Source organism: Ovis canadensis, chromosome 8 (assembly GCF_042477335.2).
Source record: "Ovis canadensis isolate MfBH-ARS-UI-01 breed Bighorn chromosome 8, ARS-UI_OviCan_v2, whole genome shotgun sequence".
Lineage (NCBI taxonomy): Eukaryota > Metazoa > Chordata > Mammalia > Artiodactyla > Bovidae > Ovis > Ovis canadensis.
In genome coordinates, this window is record NC_091252.1 from 88886913 (window position 1) to 88904421 (window position 17509).

The window sequence follows — 17509 nt, forward strand, 5'->3', positions numbered from 1 at the left end:
CTCTACATGTCAGTAGGAGATGAGGAAAGGACAGAAAAGTAGTCTCATGTCCCCAAAGCAGTTTGGAGGTGGGGGAAAGGCGGGTACTTAGCAACTGAGCTGAGGAAATGACGAGAAGGAAATTGTTTTGTGTCTCAGGAACTGTGTGGAATTCCAAGATAAGAAAAACAGTTGCTAATTTGAGTATAAAAGCAGGAAACATGAAACACTTATTTCCTTTCATGCAAACACAAGTATATGAGAGGTTGTGTGAAAATTATTCGTCTCCTGCCGAACTACAAAGACACAGACTCAAAGTTCTTCTTCTGGACACACTGGCTTTTCTTCTCTCTTCTCTTCTTTGTGGATATTATGGCTAATAACACAACAAGTTTAGGGAGCCCATGGCCAGAAAACTTTTGGGGTAAGATTTTCTTTAGCTGTTTTTAATTTAAAATTAGAAATGCACTGCCTAGAGGTGATTAAAACCTTGGAAATCCCTGAGCCATTTTGCTTACTCTAAATTGACGACCTAATGTTTTCATAGATTTAGTACAAAAAAAAGTGTTCATGTAAAATGTCTGTAAGGTGGGCTGTGAAATCATTGAGGTAGAATCTGGGCAACAAGATTTTGGCTGGTGTTACAAGATAATTAGAAAATAAGAATAAAAATGAAAAAAATGAAAGTCATTGCTGTTTAGAAAATACTAATGTGGATTTTGTTGGAAAATTGTTTTGTCTTATGGTTATGCAGATTATGTATCTTATTTAAGGAAACTAAGAATTTCTACAGAGATTAATTTTAACTTACATTGTCAGTGTTATACTCTTTAATTTCCAAAGTGAATCTAAATAATAAATATACTGAAGGAATGTGATGACATGATCAAGTAAAAAAATCATATTATGAAATTAGAGGGAAAAACTGTAACAGAACAAGTTAAGTGGAAATAACATCACAAATAACATTATAAAGAAAGCTTATCACAGGGAAAAAGGGAACAATACAAAGGTAGTTTTTGGCTGGGTTCCGACACAACTTCTGGTCAATCAGCAGCAACAGAATAGAGCTGAGGTAAAATCCATGTCTTCCAAGGCTGCAGACTCAGGGAAGAAGGGCTGAGACATGAAATTGATGCAGGTGCTTGGGTTTAGGGAAATTTAAAAAATAAAGGGAGAAGTTGGGTTAAATCCAGGAAAAAAAAATTTTTAAAGGAGAGAATGGAGTTCATGAAGAGATCACTTCCCCAAGGGAACTATTTAACACTTTCCGCTGTGATTCCAAGGTATGTTTGGGGAGCTCTCAGATGAAAAAAAAAAAAAAGAAAGATGGGCAGGGGTGCCACCTGCCCCTAACCACCTACCTGGTCTTCCACCGTCACAGAAATTTTCATGGAGGAAATGAATTCTCTTTTGACCATCAACATTTATGTTCATTTCATGTCTGAAAATGAGAGATATTAGTATATATCCTATTGTAATTCTTAAAGAATTAAGAAAAAGAAAGTAAATTATATTTGCATATTGTAAAGAATAGCTTTTGGTAATGTTATTCTACTTACACCAAAAGACAAGTCTGAATTGTGAGAGTGTTAATTATATGGGTTTCTTACAATACAGTTTGCTGTCCTCCTTCATAGAGTACGTGAATGTGCTAAACAGATGCTAAGAAATAGTGAGAATGTGTTTACATTAAATTCATCATTGCAAAAATGATGTATAAATTATTGAAAAGTAATTCTTACTGCAAAATTACCAAATCAACTTTTTTTTCAGACCAAAGTAAAATTTTCAAGACTATGTAAAGATTTAAGGGAAAAAATAATTATCCACTAATTAAAACATGGAGCATAGTCATAAAATAACCCCAGTTAAAAATGGAATATTTAGTGGCAATTTACCAATCCTACAATCATACTTTTTTAGTATAGAAATCTATGCTTAAGAAAGAATTCAAACTTATTATTCCAAAGATAGTTCTGAGTGTTTCTTTATCTTACTTTGTGAATACAATGGAAAATAGATGGAAATAATGAAAACCAGGAAGGGGAGTGTTACATTGATAAGCATTAACAAAGCCAAACAGATATGTTATGCAGATATAATATTATAATGTTTGATGATGTGGGGAAAATATGTAGAAGATCCCATTATTTCTTCTGGGGTAAAAAAAAATTAAGTGCAAAATGCAAAAATGTGTATCTATGAAAAAGTTTTCTAAAATATAAATGTTGACCTTTAAAATTTTTATCTCCTTTTTATGTCTAAATTGATATCTATCATGTCCACTGTCTCCACAAAAAATGTTATTTGAAAATACTGCAAAGAGCAGTGCAATGCATTGTCTATTGCTTCCAAAATCAATTGTCTGCTTGTTGGCATTTTGAATTCAGAAGATAGGGAAAGAACAGTTTAGAAAAGCAAAACTTGTACATCAAACCATACAAATTTCCCAGACTTATGCTAAAGCTGCATAAAAAATTGCTTTCCAAATGTAATTTCCCTGGTTTACTTTAAAGAATATTGAAAAATTAGATAAAGATACCAGGTTATTACCAATAATGATAGTGTACATTTTACTGATAATCACCCAGTAAAATTTACTAAATGTTGTACAAACATGACAGTAATTAATGCAAAGGCGATTGATAAAATTGGCCTGACTTCACAGCTGAAGACTCACATTTCTCACTTTTCCTGTCTTTCATGCATTCCCCTTCCCTATAAAAAATCCCAGTGAAGGCAACAGGAAACATAACCTGTTAAAGTTTGCTGCACTCTGCTTTAATGAAATGTAGACAAGTGTCATTAAACTTGGTTAGTCTTTTCATATTTAGAGTCCTAAATAAGACCATTTGGTAATACTTCTTGCCTTACCATGTGTGGTTTTGGCTAGTATTGTGAAAAATTAGAGAATTTATGGGTTTAGGAATTTGCCTTTATTCACCTGATTTAATCCTCATCAAATCTATAATGTCTATCCTAAAGAAGATTACACTTCTGCAAACATATGTATGCAACATATGTCTATATTGCTATGGAATTGCTAGATAATATTCAGTAAAATGGCAATGAATGTTATGAGTTAGAAAAATGAAAGTGTTAGTCCCTAAGTTGTGACGCCATGGACTATAGTCTGCTGGACTCCTCTTTCCATGGCAAGAATAGTAGAGTGGGTAGCCATTCCCTTCTCCAGGGGATCTTCCGGACCCAGGGATTGAATCCAGGTCTCCTGCATGGCAGGCAGATTCTTCACTGTCTGAAACACCTGATCCCTAAATACTTTTTAGAAAAAAAAGTGAGGCTTTACCTGTTTGTATAAATCGGACAAGGTTCAAATAGGGAGACCATTCTAGGAAGAACATTGTAGTCATTCATATTTCTTATATTATCTTATTAAATCATTCTTTCATCTGTTTATCTATCCAGTTCATTAGTTTACTCAGAAGTATTGACTGACCACTCTTTATATATTAGGCAATGTGCCTAGTATTTGTGAGATAAATATGGCATGGTTGGAGAATTTCAGGAAAATCAGGAAACAATGTTATTAACAAATATACACAAGTTAAAAATACACAAGCCGAGTTTGCAGAGAACTGAATGACTTGAGAGAGATTTGTGTAGTTTTGGCTGTTAGTGTAAAAGTTTACTGGGAGGAGTGAATGGCTACCCACTCCAGTATTATAGTATACTGTAAAAGTTTGCCTGGAGAATTCCATGTACAGAGACCTGATTAACCTTGGCCTTCCCTAGTGGCTCAGAAGTAAAGACTCTTCCTGTAATGCAGGAGATCTGATTTAACCTAATTATTTTATTTTTTAGTTACTTCAAGCTTCCCCACTCCCCTCTTAACTTTCCTCTACAGCTGGAAAGGGGATGAGACAGGACTGGGAACCCTACACTATCAAGGGTGTTGGAACAAGCGGGCTGTTGGTTCTTGGTCAAGTTCTGCTCTCTGTTGCCTCTACTGATGTGTATTTCTCATCTGCTTTAGGGGCATTGCCCTTTTTTCTTGCCTTTACTGCTGAAGATTATTACCATAAAATCTGATGATCTGTGTGACATTTGCTAATGGCATGATTTTTCCTTTCTAGTCTATTGGCTCTTTTCCATCTGTCTCAGCTGGCACAGAACAATATTGAATGCTCTTTCGTAACCTTGGACCTGAGGGCATTGGGGCTGTATATAAGACCCTTAGATCTGGATATACTAATGTCAATACTCCCTCATCCCTACTCTGCTTTTCAGGGATCCAGAGTTTCTCAAAGGGGTTTATCATCTTTCCCATCTGGATCCCAAGAAGTTGGAAATGGATATCAATTTCTCTGGGATTCCCTAAACAAATCTGTAGCTCATTCACAGGCAGAAATGGAGTAATGGCCCCTTATCCAGGACCCTCACTGGTCACATGGATGCATAGCCCTTTTTCGGTCCCCAAAACTTCTCCTCTTCACACTGCTTCTGAAAATTTACTTGTTACAGATTGAATATTTAAGTCCCCTCCCCCATTCAGTGTTGAATCCTTAATCCCCTAATGCAATGTTATTTGGAGATAGGGCCTTTGAGGCTTCACTGGGATCAAATTAGAAGGTGGGTCCCCCATGATGGGGTTAATGGCCTTATAAGAGGAGAAAGAAATAAGTGTTCTTTCTCCATCTGTGTGCTAGCACTGAGATGAGGGTGTGGGCTCTCACTAGAACCTGGTCATGCTGGCACCTGGATGCTGGGCATCCTGGTTCCCAGAACTGTGAGAAATAAATGTTGTTGAAGCCACCCAGTCTGTGGTATTTAAACAGCAGCCCAAGTTAACCTGGGCGTGACTCATGGACCACAGTTCATTTTTCCAGCACTGTTCATTATATTAAAAGCTATGTTCTTGAGTCTTTCAGGCGCTCAGTATTTTGAAATTGCAACAAATAAACAAACAAAACAAAAAACTCAAAACACTCTTGTGTCTTTCACAATGTCTACTGTTTGGAGTAAAACAATTTGTTTTCAAGACTATCTTCTATTCTAAGTATTTAATAATCCTGTTAGTAATTCTGACCATCAGTTTTTTTCTTTTTTTTTTTTTCTGTGCATCTTTGATAACAGCTCTAATCCTCTCCAAGATAATTGAAGAGACGGAGGATTGTTAATTGATTTCTTGGGCAATCAAGTGCTGTCAAGGGCAGCAAACTTTGGTTGATAGCTGAAAACTTTATTTCATAACCTGAGAAAAATATGTCACTTAAGGATCTACCCCAGAAGATGAAAGAAGGTTGTTTCTAGAGAGGTTGAGGAGGGAGAAAGCTTATGGGCTAGGAATGCTCCCCAACAATGTTCTTTGTATTCCCTCTTCCCAAATAGTAAACAATTACTGTGTTTCAAATGTGTATTTTTAATTTCTATTTTAAAAACTCTTGGACATCTATGCAACATTTCATATTAACAGCCTAATAACTACTTGCTTTATATCAGTTACCTAGGAAGTTTGATTGACAAGTATTTACAAATGCTTGTCTTTAAAACTGCTGTATCTCAGTTCCACAGACAGAAGTTTCATGATTCATCTCGCACTGAACTCCATGCTCAGAGATTGGCTCAGTAGGATGAGGCAGAGCCTAGAAGAATGTAATTTTTTAATAGGTTCCTGACTTTAGAACTTCTGCATTTATGTTAATGATAGAAATTTGCTTATAGTAGTCTTTTCTTACAATAGCCTTGTCAGATTCTGGTATCAATGTTAGGCAGGTTTCCTAAAACAGGTTAGGAAGTGAAAAAAAACTCTATTATTTGGAAAAAATTGTGTAAGAGTGGCATTGTTTATTGTTTAAATGTTTGAAAGAATTCACCAGTGTAATTATCTGTAGTATTTTTAATAAGAAGGTTTTAAGTGAAAAGTCAATGTGTTTAACAATATTGGATAATTCAGATTTCCTACTGATCATTTGATTACTTTAGGGCAGTTTGTGTCTTGTAGGAATTTGCCCATTTGAATTAAATTTCTAAATGTGTTGCCTTAAAGTTGTTCATAACCTTCTCTCATATACTTTTCTAAAATTTATTATGAAAGAAATATACAGAAAAAATGGAAGAATTTTGCAGTGAATATCCATATACTTACTCCTAGATTATGCTATTAACATTTTTATAATATTCATTTTATCAACCAATCTTAGTTTATATTTCCAAGAAAATTGAAGATATCAGTATGCTCCCCCCAATTAATTTAGCATTTATAGTATTAACAAGAATTTAATATTTTTAGTTTTTTTCTTTGAAAGTCAAACATACATCAATAAAATGTGTAAATGATCAAAAAATGAAGTGCACAGATCACAACTGAATATTTGCTGAATTTTGATAAAGACTTACACACCCGAGTAACCCAAAGCCCAGTAAAGATATAGAACATTATCTCCAATCTGAAAAGTCCCCTAATGATAATGACACTTCTTAGTCAACCCCGTTTACATCATCCCCAGAGGAAATCACTACTATGTATTTATTGAAAAAATATCCACGTATAAGTGGACCTGTGCAGTTCAAACCTGTGTTGTTCAAGGGTTAACTGTATTCCTATCTTTGTGAGGTCTACTTTATTCCTTATTCGCTATTACTCTTAGGGAGTAGCTCTCTGGAAACCCAACTTAGAGTCTAGAATATTTCCCAAAGTCTACCTTCCTTGGTATCACTTGTGTTCCAGACCTACAGAGATTTCACAGAATTCTACTCAGACTTTTTGCCTCTCTTTACAGATTATTGTGATAAGGCATTTCCTTTTCTCTTAAAATTTTCTCCCTCAAGTTAGCAGTTTGGGTAGGTCTCTAATGACTACAAGTTAAGTCACTGCAACCAAGTCACTTTGTGACCCTAGGGACTGTAGCCCGCTAGGCTCCTCTGCCCATGAGATTCTCCAGGCAAGAATACTGGAGTGGGTTGCCAAGCCCTCCTCCAGGGGATCTTCCCAACCCAGGAATTGAACTTGCGTCTCTTATGTCTCCTGCATTGGCAGGTGGGTTCTTTACCGCTAGTGCCATCTGGGAAGCCCCCTAAAGACTACGCTGAGATTTTAAAATATGTATTTTTGATCTGTATTTTATCATTGGTCCCAGCAGTTTGATACAGTTGGTTTATCACACACAGAAAGTGATGGTCTACCTGTTCCTTCTGAGCATAGTTTAACTTACCTTCTACTCTAACAGTACTGTTGAATAATTATATTCATAGTATGACTACACTCTGGCTACTGTACTGAGAACTGAGCAAGGAGAGAAGCAGGAACCAGCGAGAAGGCTATATGGTAATAGTCCAAGTCACAGATGGTGGTGACTTGGATCAGGAAGGTAGCAGAGTAGATAATGAGAAGTTGAATTCTGGATACGTTCTGATAATAGACCCAATGGGATTTTCTGGGAGATGAGATACACATAAGAAATGCTTGCTCTTTGTTTAAATTATTGTAATTAAGTTTTCTGAACCTTCAATATAATTATTCCTAAAAACAATTTTTGCCAAAATCTTATTGTCTGAACTGTCCTGCTATATTCTCTAGGATACCAAGATAAGCACAGTCTCCTTCAGTAATAGCTAAGCTTAATGATTCTTAAGATTGCAAAGGATTTTGTGAATTGATCAATGTTCTACTGTCAAAGAAAAAATCACTGTTCAGATATTAGAACAATTCAACTGAAGGCCACTAGGTGGTGACGTTTACTAAATTTTGATAGTAGTGGCCAGAATTTTAGGTACGGATTAGATTTATCGAAAACCAGATTTAATATTAGAGTCTTAGAATTAAAAGGCACTATAGTGACCATTATTATTAGACTAGGAAGAGTCAAATGACACAGGAAAGCTATACATCCATTAGTAATAATGGATGTCGTTTTTTGAGGACCAATGTGCCAGCCCCTTAGTAGATATATAGACATAAGTTATAAAATAGGATAACACTTAAGTTATATGCTATGCCTTACTGATGTTAGAGTTTGTTTCTTTTTTTCCTCTAAAGGGAGATCTGTCATTTTTAAAGCAATCATTTGATCTTTTTAGTTGCATTATAATTGTTACTTGAAGTAAACAATTGTAAACAAGTTTACAATTGTAAACTTGAAGGAAACAATTGTTTCCCCTTGGTTTTACATTTTAAAAGTTTCTAATTTTTTCTTGAAATGAAGTTTATGCTAATTTTGGCTATAGATTAATCTTTTAGAACACATTGTCTGAAGAGGCTGTGGTAGAATGGCTCAGAGGGCATATGCACTGAGATGATGTTAAGGAACTCTTGGAAACTTTAAATGCTTTTATGGAATTTTAAGATTTTAGCTTCATTGAGTTGAAATAAAGTAAGTATGTCTCTTTATCTCATCTATTATGCATGCTTATATACTGAGATATTCAGAATCTTCCATCAGACTCTAGTGGTTACACAGGTTTATACACAAAAGCAAGAGCATGCTTGGTCAAAAGTCTGCTTGGGTTTTCTGTAATATCTTATGGAAGCACTCAAATGAACTTTTTGGCCAACCCAATATTTTGTAGACTTTAATATTTATTTTCTCACTTTATGTCATACCTGAGTGAATGCAACAGTGCCCTGACTAGTGTTGGTTGTCAATATTCAATTATTAAAATAAATATTTAATTTATGTGCAGTGGTTGGCTCAGATAGTAAAGAATCCGCCTGCAATGTGGGAGACCTGGGTTTGATCCCTGGGTTGGGAAGATCCCCTGGAGGAGGAGATGGCAACTCACCCCAGTATTCTTGCCTGGAGAAGGCCATGGACAGAGGAGTCTGGTGGGCTATAGTCTATGGGATCACAGTCAGACACGGCCGAGTGACTAACAGACACACACACACCCATAGCATAAATCTTCTTGTTCAGTTGCTAAGTCACGTCTGACTCTTTGCGACCCCGTGAACTGCAGCACACCAGATTTCCCCGTCTTCACCATCTCCCAGAATTTGCTCAAACTCATGTCCATTCAGTCAGTGATGCCATCCAACCACCTCATCCTCTGTCACTTCCTCCTCCTGGCCTCAATCTTTCCCAGCATCAGGGTCTTTTCCAGTGAGTTGGCCGTTCATGTCAGGTGGCCAAAGTATTTACTGGAGCTGCAGCTTCAGCATCAGTCCTTCCAATGAATATTCAGGGTTGATTTCCTTTAGGACTGAGTGGTTTGATCTCCTTGCTGTCCAAGGGACTCTCAAGAGTCTTCTTCAGCACCACAATTCGAAAGCAAGACTCTGTTTCAATATAAAAAAAAACAAAACTCAGAGTTTGAGCTGAGGCAAGAGTTTTAGTTGATACATTATATCTCTGATTCTATATCTGAAGTTGTTGATATTTAAAATTCTCCGGTGGAGGTTGTTGATTCAGAAATGTAATTGCAAAATATATAACACTGCTTTACCATTTCTTCCAAGTATTTCTATCTGTAACTGGCTACCAAATCTGGTATTAAATCAATACAATTCTATGCATTTCAAATTTTTTATTTCAGATTAATATTTTCTTACAACACACCAAAGATAAAGAGCTTTTCCCTAATTGGGGTTGTTTGACAATTAAGGGATGTAATACACTTAAAATAGTGTCCAAGACCCTACATTAAATTAATCAATTTACAAATGCATATTACTGTTTACCAAAATAATAAAATAAAAATAGGGTTGCATTTGTAAACTGTGTTCATTCCAACATCAAAATTTTCTTAATCTTAGTTTTAGTGAAACCTTTCTAACTTAGAATAATAGAAGTTCAAATTTAGAAGGAGCTTACAGTTTACTAACTCTCAACTTAATGCATTATTTTTTTACTCAAAGATACAATAACATTAAAATGAATCATAGTATATCTCTCATTCATCCATTCTAAATAGAAAGACAGAATTTCTGAGTGACTTTATTCGTATTCTTTGATTAAAGTGCTTATCATGGTAATCCACTTACCGATCCTCTGGAGCATAAACTACTTAATGCATAAACTCTTCCAGAGACAACCGACCACTTAATAATGCCCAATAAATTATTCAGATTATGTGCAATACACCTCACAAGAACAAAGATTGCTAAACCTCACTGAAATATACTAAAGTTAGGTATTTTTCTTAACAAAAGAACCGAATTTAGTAAAATTTCTGGATTCACACACTTATTTGCAAGAAGACAAAGGACTGGGTTTTATGAAGTATTTGAGTAGTTTATGATTTTTACTTAGTTCTCTTACAAGAACAATGAAAACATTTTTCAATGAAATCCAGAATTTAGATAGCAATTATAAACAACACAAAACTTCAAGGAAAGATGTAATGGCTATAATACAAATTAAAATTTTATCTAGTAAATCTATTCTCTGATAAACTACTGTTGCACAAAATGGCAAAGGCAAGTAAATATAAAGTAATCAGATGATAGAATTTCTAAAACATTAAAATTTGATCTGATTATCAAATTACTACTATAAAATAACATTACTATTTAGGTTTTAGGAGCAAGAGCTTCTAAGCCTCAGTTTATCACCATTTTTCTCCTCAATGTCTTATCTCTAGGACATTAGATGGTGTGATACTATGGAATAATTTTTATATTCTTTTCACTTTGAGACTCCCATGATCAGATTTTTTCCTATTCTTACTACAGCTTCCCAGTTAAGCCATTGTTATTTCATGTTCGAATCATTGTTTCCCTCACCTCCCTGCTTCTCTGTTTTCAGTCTACCACAGATATCAACACCAGCTGCATCTTTATCCTTCTTATGGGTAACTGTTCAAGCCTCTTTGCCCACAGGGAAGGGGTTGAACTTCTTAGAAAAGTACTCAGGGCTTTCCATCATCTGACTCCCAGCCTACTGTGGGTAAAGTGGCCAATGACCCACTCACTGTCCCATCTAAAGGGCATTTTCTTACTTTAAGTCTTCTAGAATGTTAACTCCACTACAGATTATTTTCTTCCCTGCTCTTTCTGTACTTAGCAGTACTGGGTATCTAGTGGTTGCTTTATATGCTAACAAATGAATTGATTAAATTTCTCTGGGTCTCCTGGTTGCTAATCACTTCTCCCTAAAAGTCTCTTCTCACTTTGATTCAGTGCTAGTAACCTTTCTTGTCTCTGTGGGCCATCCTAATTAGCCCTTCTGTGTTTCCCTGGTGTTGACCTCTGCCACCTGTTAAATTCTGGTTTTCCTGGAAGTTTGTTGTCAGCTCACTTCTATAAACACATTTGTTTCTTTTAGTAGAAGTGCGTTCCTTGGATAGTTGAACTCTCTTGCAGCATGAAGAGCCCGAATTTTGCATCCTTTTAAACTCCATATTTATTTAACCCTGAATTCCCTAATATACACTCCAGGACACGCAAACTCAACATCTTCCTAATATCAGTTCCAGCCCCAGTTCTACAGTCTCACATTACTTCCCTATTTGGACAAACGATACTAGTAAGCACCTATCCACCCTCACTTGCCCACACCAGAACCTGAGAGTCATTCTAGGTTCATCCTTTCCTCAGGGTAGCAAAATGTGGTGCTTTTACTGGCTGACTGTGTGTGCATGTGTGTGTGTCTGTGTGTTTGGTTGGTTGCTTTTTGCTGGTTGACTTTAATTTTTAGAGAATGGAGTTGGGAGGAATTGCATGTCCTTTGTTTTAAATTTTCTTTTGTTTTGAAGGATCCTCCAGTTTCCCCTCAGTCTTGCCTCTTCCCTCCTTCATTGTGTGGTTTCCAAAAAGCACCTGTCTTTTCTTTCTTTTTTTAAACAACTATATTGAGATATATTCATAGACCATATAGTTCCCCCACTTAAAGCATACAATTAAATGGTTTTGTTATAGGAGTTGTGTGACCACCACCAGCATCAGATTTAAGAACATTTTGTCCTTCAAAAAAGGGCTTCCCTGATGGAGAAGGGCTAGGCTCCCCACTCCAGTATTCTTAGGCTTCCTTTGTGGCTCAGTTGGTAAAGAATCTGCTTACAATGCGGGAGACCTGGGTTCAATCCCTGGGTTGGGAAGATCCCTTGGAGAAGCGAAGAAGCAAAAGGCTACCCACTCCAGAATTCTGGCCTGGAGAATTCCATGGACTATACAGTCCATGGGGTTGCAAGGAGTTGGACACGACTGAACGACTTTCACCTTCACTTCTGTCCTTCAAAAAGAAACCCTGTCCCAACTTAGAGGTCCCTCCCATTCCCTTCCACCTCACCCCCTTGCCCTAGACCATCACCAATCTGCTTTCTTTCTATGTAGTTTGTGTCTTCTGGACATTTCCTGTGGGTAGAATCATAAAATGTGTGATCCTTTTGTGAATGGACTCTGCCTCTTCTCATTCCTATATTCACTTGTAAGTCCCTTTCCTGGTCAGCATGCTCATGGACCAAAATACCTTTTCATTTTATTTTTATAGTATTTCCAGAATTGCTCTTCTTCTCCATGACAACATGGTGGAAGTATGGGAGATAAATTATTGATTTTTATTTTCCATCATTTATTTTTTAGATAAATTGAAGTTTGGATATTTGTTGTCTTCTAATTATGCTGAAAGCATAGTTTTGTATATTTTTATTTGGTCGTCTTGTTGTCCTCTATTGTTTTTCAGAAGAAACTTTGGAAAATCCTGATTTACATGGTCTCTTTGTGTTGGCAGCCCAGATTTTCTATAATTCCCTTTTTTAGTTCTGAATATTTGGGGGCACTGATAGTTACAAGTTAATTTGGAATTTTACTGTATTATCGATAAGGCTAATTTTAGGTTCTGACGGTGCTTATTGCTTTTTCCAGATAAAGCCTAACTCTATAAAACTCCAGTCTCAAGAGATTTCACTTTAAGGCCATGACTCAATATTAGATGAGAGACAATTTTGAAGAACAATCCTGAGTCTAGAAGATCTGCTATAAATCATCTTGTATTTCAGAAGTCATCTTCCTGTTATAAAGAATTCATTGCCTAGATTTGACATGAAGAGTTGTTTTAGAAATTTTGATACAAGCATTTGTGATAACTGTAAACATTGGATATAACAAATATGGTCTTTCCACAGGAGAAAAACATGACAATATAAGATAGAAGGATGCTAAAATAGATCCAAAAATGAAGGAACATGAATATCCTTTTTATTTATTAATACCGGCTTGTTTTGTTATTTCTATATTATAGATTTGGTGCATACTGTCATAGACTATATTAACAAACTGGAGAGAACTTTTGTTGTAAAATCTAACTCCTTCATTTGAAGAAAGTAATAAAATAAGTGAGTTTAAATAAATTTTTATAAAAATCACACAGAATGTTTGGAACCCTGAATCAATTAGCTTTTGCTGTGTAACAATCCACCCCATTTACTTAGCTCACAATTCTGCAGCAGGACAACTTGGGCTGGAGTCAGCTTGATGGATTTTCTGTTGGTCTTTTTTCATGAACCATACTCAGTTGCTAGGTTGACTGTATTTAAAATTCAGCACATACTGAGTTTTCCAAATAGAAAATTCTAAAATTATATCCAGGTATCAGGGGGAAATATACTGAAATGTTTGGGATTTGAGTGAGAACAACAGACTTTAGGATAGTGTGAAAATCAATATGGGTGTGTGTGTCTGTGTGTGGTGGATGATAAGGGTGGAGGGGTCTTCTAATATTCAGCATGTCTTTCCAGTTAATGCAGGACTCTGCTACCCAGTGTTATTCAAGAATATATTTTTAGTTCACAAAAAGAAGCAATAAGGTATTTGGGAAAGGCATTTTCCCCTCCTTACAACAGGAAATCTGGACAAGTTCTGTGAACTGGAGGATACTGGTGTATAGCAGAGATTCTATGGAGGTTCAGGGGATAGGAATTTCATGATCACAAGGGCATGATAATAGCGTGAACCAGCTTGGGGACCAAGAAAGAGTTCAGCAGTCTGCAAAGCTCATGTCATCAATGAGTGAAAGATAAAGGTGACAGTCCAGGAGTTCTGGAAGTAATACATAAATCAGTCAGCCCCCCAGATGGTTCTAGCCCAGCACTTCCTGTCTCAGAATGAGAACGGATGTGAGGCATCATGCAGCCTGCAGGGTGGGAGACACTGGTGGGGGATTTGAAAGTGGACAGAGGAAAAGGCAAAGTCAATGTGACTATGAAATTCTTTATCGATTTTTGGCACATTGGTTACTACTGTAATTAAAAAGGAAGTAATCTTTGGATTATATTCGCAACTATAAAAATTTATGAGCTCAATAAAGAAGAGCCTTTTTTCAAAATATGAGACTTTTTAATTATCAATTTCTTAAAGATAAGAAAATAGTGTAAGCAATGTGGAATGTTGCAGCTAAAAAGATGTCGTTTTACATCCTTTATTGTTTTTCTTTGATAAATGAAGCCTAACAGCTTCATTTATTTATACCCACCCAACATCAAATCCAAAACCTAAGTTAATCAAATATTCCATAGTCCTCATTTGCATTTTGCCTGTATATTTAGTTGAACACCTATCTATAAATCATATTACCTATTTGTTTTCTTGGTTTCAGAGGATGTGATAATGTCCTTCACAGTATCCGTGGCAACGGTACTTGTAATCGGAGGATTTATTTGGGCTTTGTCTGTCTGTTTGTCTCGAAGAAGGGCCAGCGCCCCCATCTCGCAGTGGAGTTCAAGCCGGCGATCCAGATCTTCGTATACCCACGGCCTCAACAGAAATGGATTTTACCGCCACAGTGGCTGTGAACGTCGAAGCAACCTCAGCCTGGCAAGCCTCACTTTCCAGCGACAAGCTTCCCTGGAACAAGCCAATTCCTTTCCAAGAAAATCAAGCTTCAGAGGCTCAACTTTCCACCCCTTTCTGCAATGCCCACCACTTCCTGTGGAAACTGAGAGTCAGCTGGTGACTTTCCCTTCATCCACTACCTCCTCCACCATCAACACTTCCCACAGCCTGGGCCGTCCAGATTTCCACTGGTCCAATAACAATCTTCGGATTGGCATTTCACCACCACCCCCACCTGCCTATGAGTCCATCATAAAGGCTTTCTCGGACTCCTGAGTAGGGTGCTTCTGTTTTCGTTTCTTTCTTTTCTTGTTTTTTATTGAAGGGAAATTACAAATAGGCAAAACAGAATTTTGAGGACATGGCCCAAATGCCTAGTGAGTTTCCAAGCTGAAATATGCACACACAAGTTGGACATCACAATGTAAAACAGATTTCCTTTTTTTTTTTTGTCTCACACACAAAAATAATATTTTTCCAAATAGTTATATATTTATGTATTTTGTATTCAACGTGGGAATTTTTAAAGATAGCGATTCTTACCAAAGAATCAACTGGATACAGTATATATGTCTTTTAGACTAAAACAAAAACTTTGGATTTTTGTGGTTTACAATTTTTATTCAATGTCCAATGTGACTATAAAGGGGAAAAATTACTGTGTAACTTTAAAAAATTCCTGTCTTAAGGGATTTTAGTTTAACTTTCTTAAGAAAGACAAGTGAATCATTTGACAATCTTGGATTTTTAGTGATTTTATGGACATAAAATGATGGAACATAGGAGATTCTATAGTTTCTTGATTTTACTCATTTGTGGCAAGTGAGGAAATCAAGCAAAGAAAGCTGAACTCAGTGAGTGTTACAGAATAGTGCAATTCTGACACTTATTTTTTCCCCCAACTCCTTTTGTTCTTTTCCCAAGAATAGTTATCCTCTTTACTGAGGCAAAATCCTCAGATTTACTCACTTGATGATTTGACCTTTCTTTACTGTTTTTGTTATATTGTTATAAAAACAATAGCAAATCCAATTCATTTGCTCTAAAAACAAACTCTAATACCGAGTTTACGTTTTTCTTAAGGGATAAACTTTATTCCTTACATTTAAATCTAGCAATGGGGAAAGCTTGTTACCTAAGGATTTTCTGTAACTTCAAAGACAAATAAAGGAGGGCTAGTAGAGAGAAAGTCTGTTATCCAAATTAGATGTTACAGCCGTGAAGAATTTTCCTTCCTGGATGGGCCCATCAGTCATCATCTTTTATTTACTTCTCTATGGATTTCAACCTCAGCTTCTGTGAAGAGTCTTTGTACAAAGATGAAACTATGCCAGCTGGTCCTTGGTGCAGACAGTTATTTAAGGAGTCCATCTCCACAAGAAGCCACCCTTTTAAAGGAAAAGAGCTTCAGTGGCCAGAGATGACTGGCTGGTCTTTTTCATTTAAGGACATGAGTTCCCAGAATTATTACTCAGAAGACCTGGGGTTTGTTTCTGATATAGTGAATATTTAGCTTATGTTGCTGTTTCTTCTCTGAACACTGGGATTTTCCGTGAAGAAAAATGTCCTCTCATGATAATTTCTGCAATGCAGCAGTCCCAGCTAATGGTGTCTGAATACGATTCAATACTGTAATAGATATTTACTCAATAAAAGATTCTGCATAGCATTTTCTTTATTTTTTTTTTTAGCTTACATTTTCCACTGTTCCTCAAGAACAGTTATGCTTAATGATGTCTATAGTAAATGTCTATAAATAGATGCTTTCTAATGCAATATACCTGAAAGGAGGAAGGAGGAGAGAAGGAAGGGACAGAGGAAGAAAGGAAGGAAAGAGAAAAAAAGCTCGAAAGATAGCAAATTTGTTGTAAGTTTTTTTTAATAAAAACTTAGTTATAGCCACATAAAATTTTAAGAGATCTTTGCTTGTTGCTGTTCAGTCGCTAAGTCGTGTCCAAGTCTGTGGGACCCCATGGACTACAGCACACCAGGCCTCCCTGTCCCTCACTACCTCCTGGAGTTTTCTGGAAATCATGTCCATTGAGTCAGTGATGCCATTCAACTCTATCTTTGCTTGTATGCCATCTTTAATGTCTAATATGCGAGGCAAGCAAAGTATATGGTTTTTGTGTAGAATTTATGTTGAGAGTGAAAACTGCTTCATCTCTCTTAGATAAGGAAAATGAGAGCAGAAATCCTCTCTATTTAACCATCTGAAAGAATTATTACCTCTTCCCTCACCAAGTTATGAAATGATCAAAATGAGTATGTTGTAAATGTGCAATGTATAAAACATGAAATTAAAAACTGGAGGCCTTCTCTTAATGTAATTATTTTATTTGAAATATTTAGTTGATTATGAAATAAAATTAAACTGATGTCAATTTTGATTCTGAGTTTATTTATTGAATAGCTTGTGACTGTTTCCTATTTATATGGTATTTTAACTTAATCAAGATCATTCTCTAAAAAATGGGAAAAAATCATTCTTTATAAACTATTCTAGAGACACAAACCTTGTTTTATCTAATAATGTATAATAGAAAAAGGGTATGATCACAAAGAAAAAACCCGAATTTTTAATGAATTAATATAGATGAAAAATAAGTTATTTGTTAAAAACATGAATTTAGATTCTTATCTCACTTAGATAAACAATTCCAGAATTGTTTAATTAATTTTTTTAGAGAATAAACTTTTTGAGATATAATTTACTTTACATGTTATACTAGTTTTAAGTGTACAACATAAGGATTTGACATATGAATGTACTGCAAAACGATCACCATAGTCCACTCTAATTAA

At 35.9% G+C, this 17509-nt stretch overlaps 1 protein-coding gene across 1 annotated transcript; it reads left to right on the forward strand.

Annotated features, from left to right (window-relative positions):
- The first annotated feature begins 208 nt into the window (after window positions 1–208).
- Window positions 209–17088, forward strand: MYCT1 (MYC target 1). The gene is made up of 2 exons (XM_069598744.1): window positions 209–403; window positions 14469–17088. Exons 1-2 carry the CDS (start codon window positions 238–240, stop codon window positions 14978–14980), a joined length of 678 nt encoding a protein of 225 aa, XP_069454845.1. The 5' UTR covers window positions 209–237; the 3' UTR covers window positions 14981–17088.
- The last annotated feature ends 421 nt before the right edge of the window (window positions 17089–17509 follow it).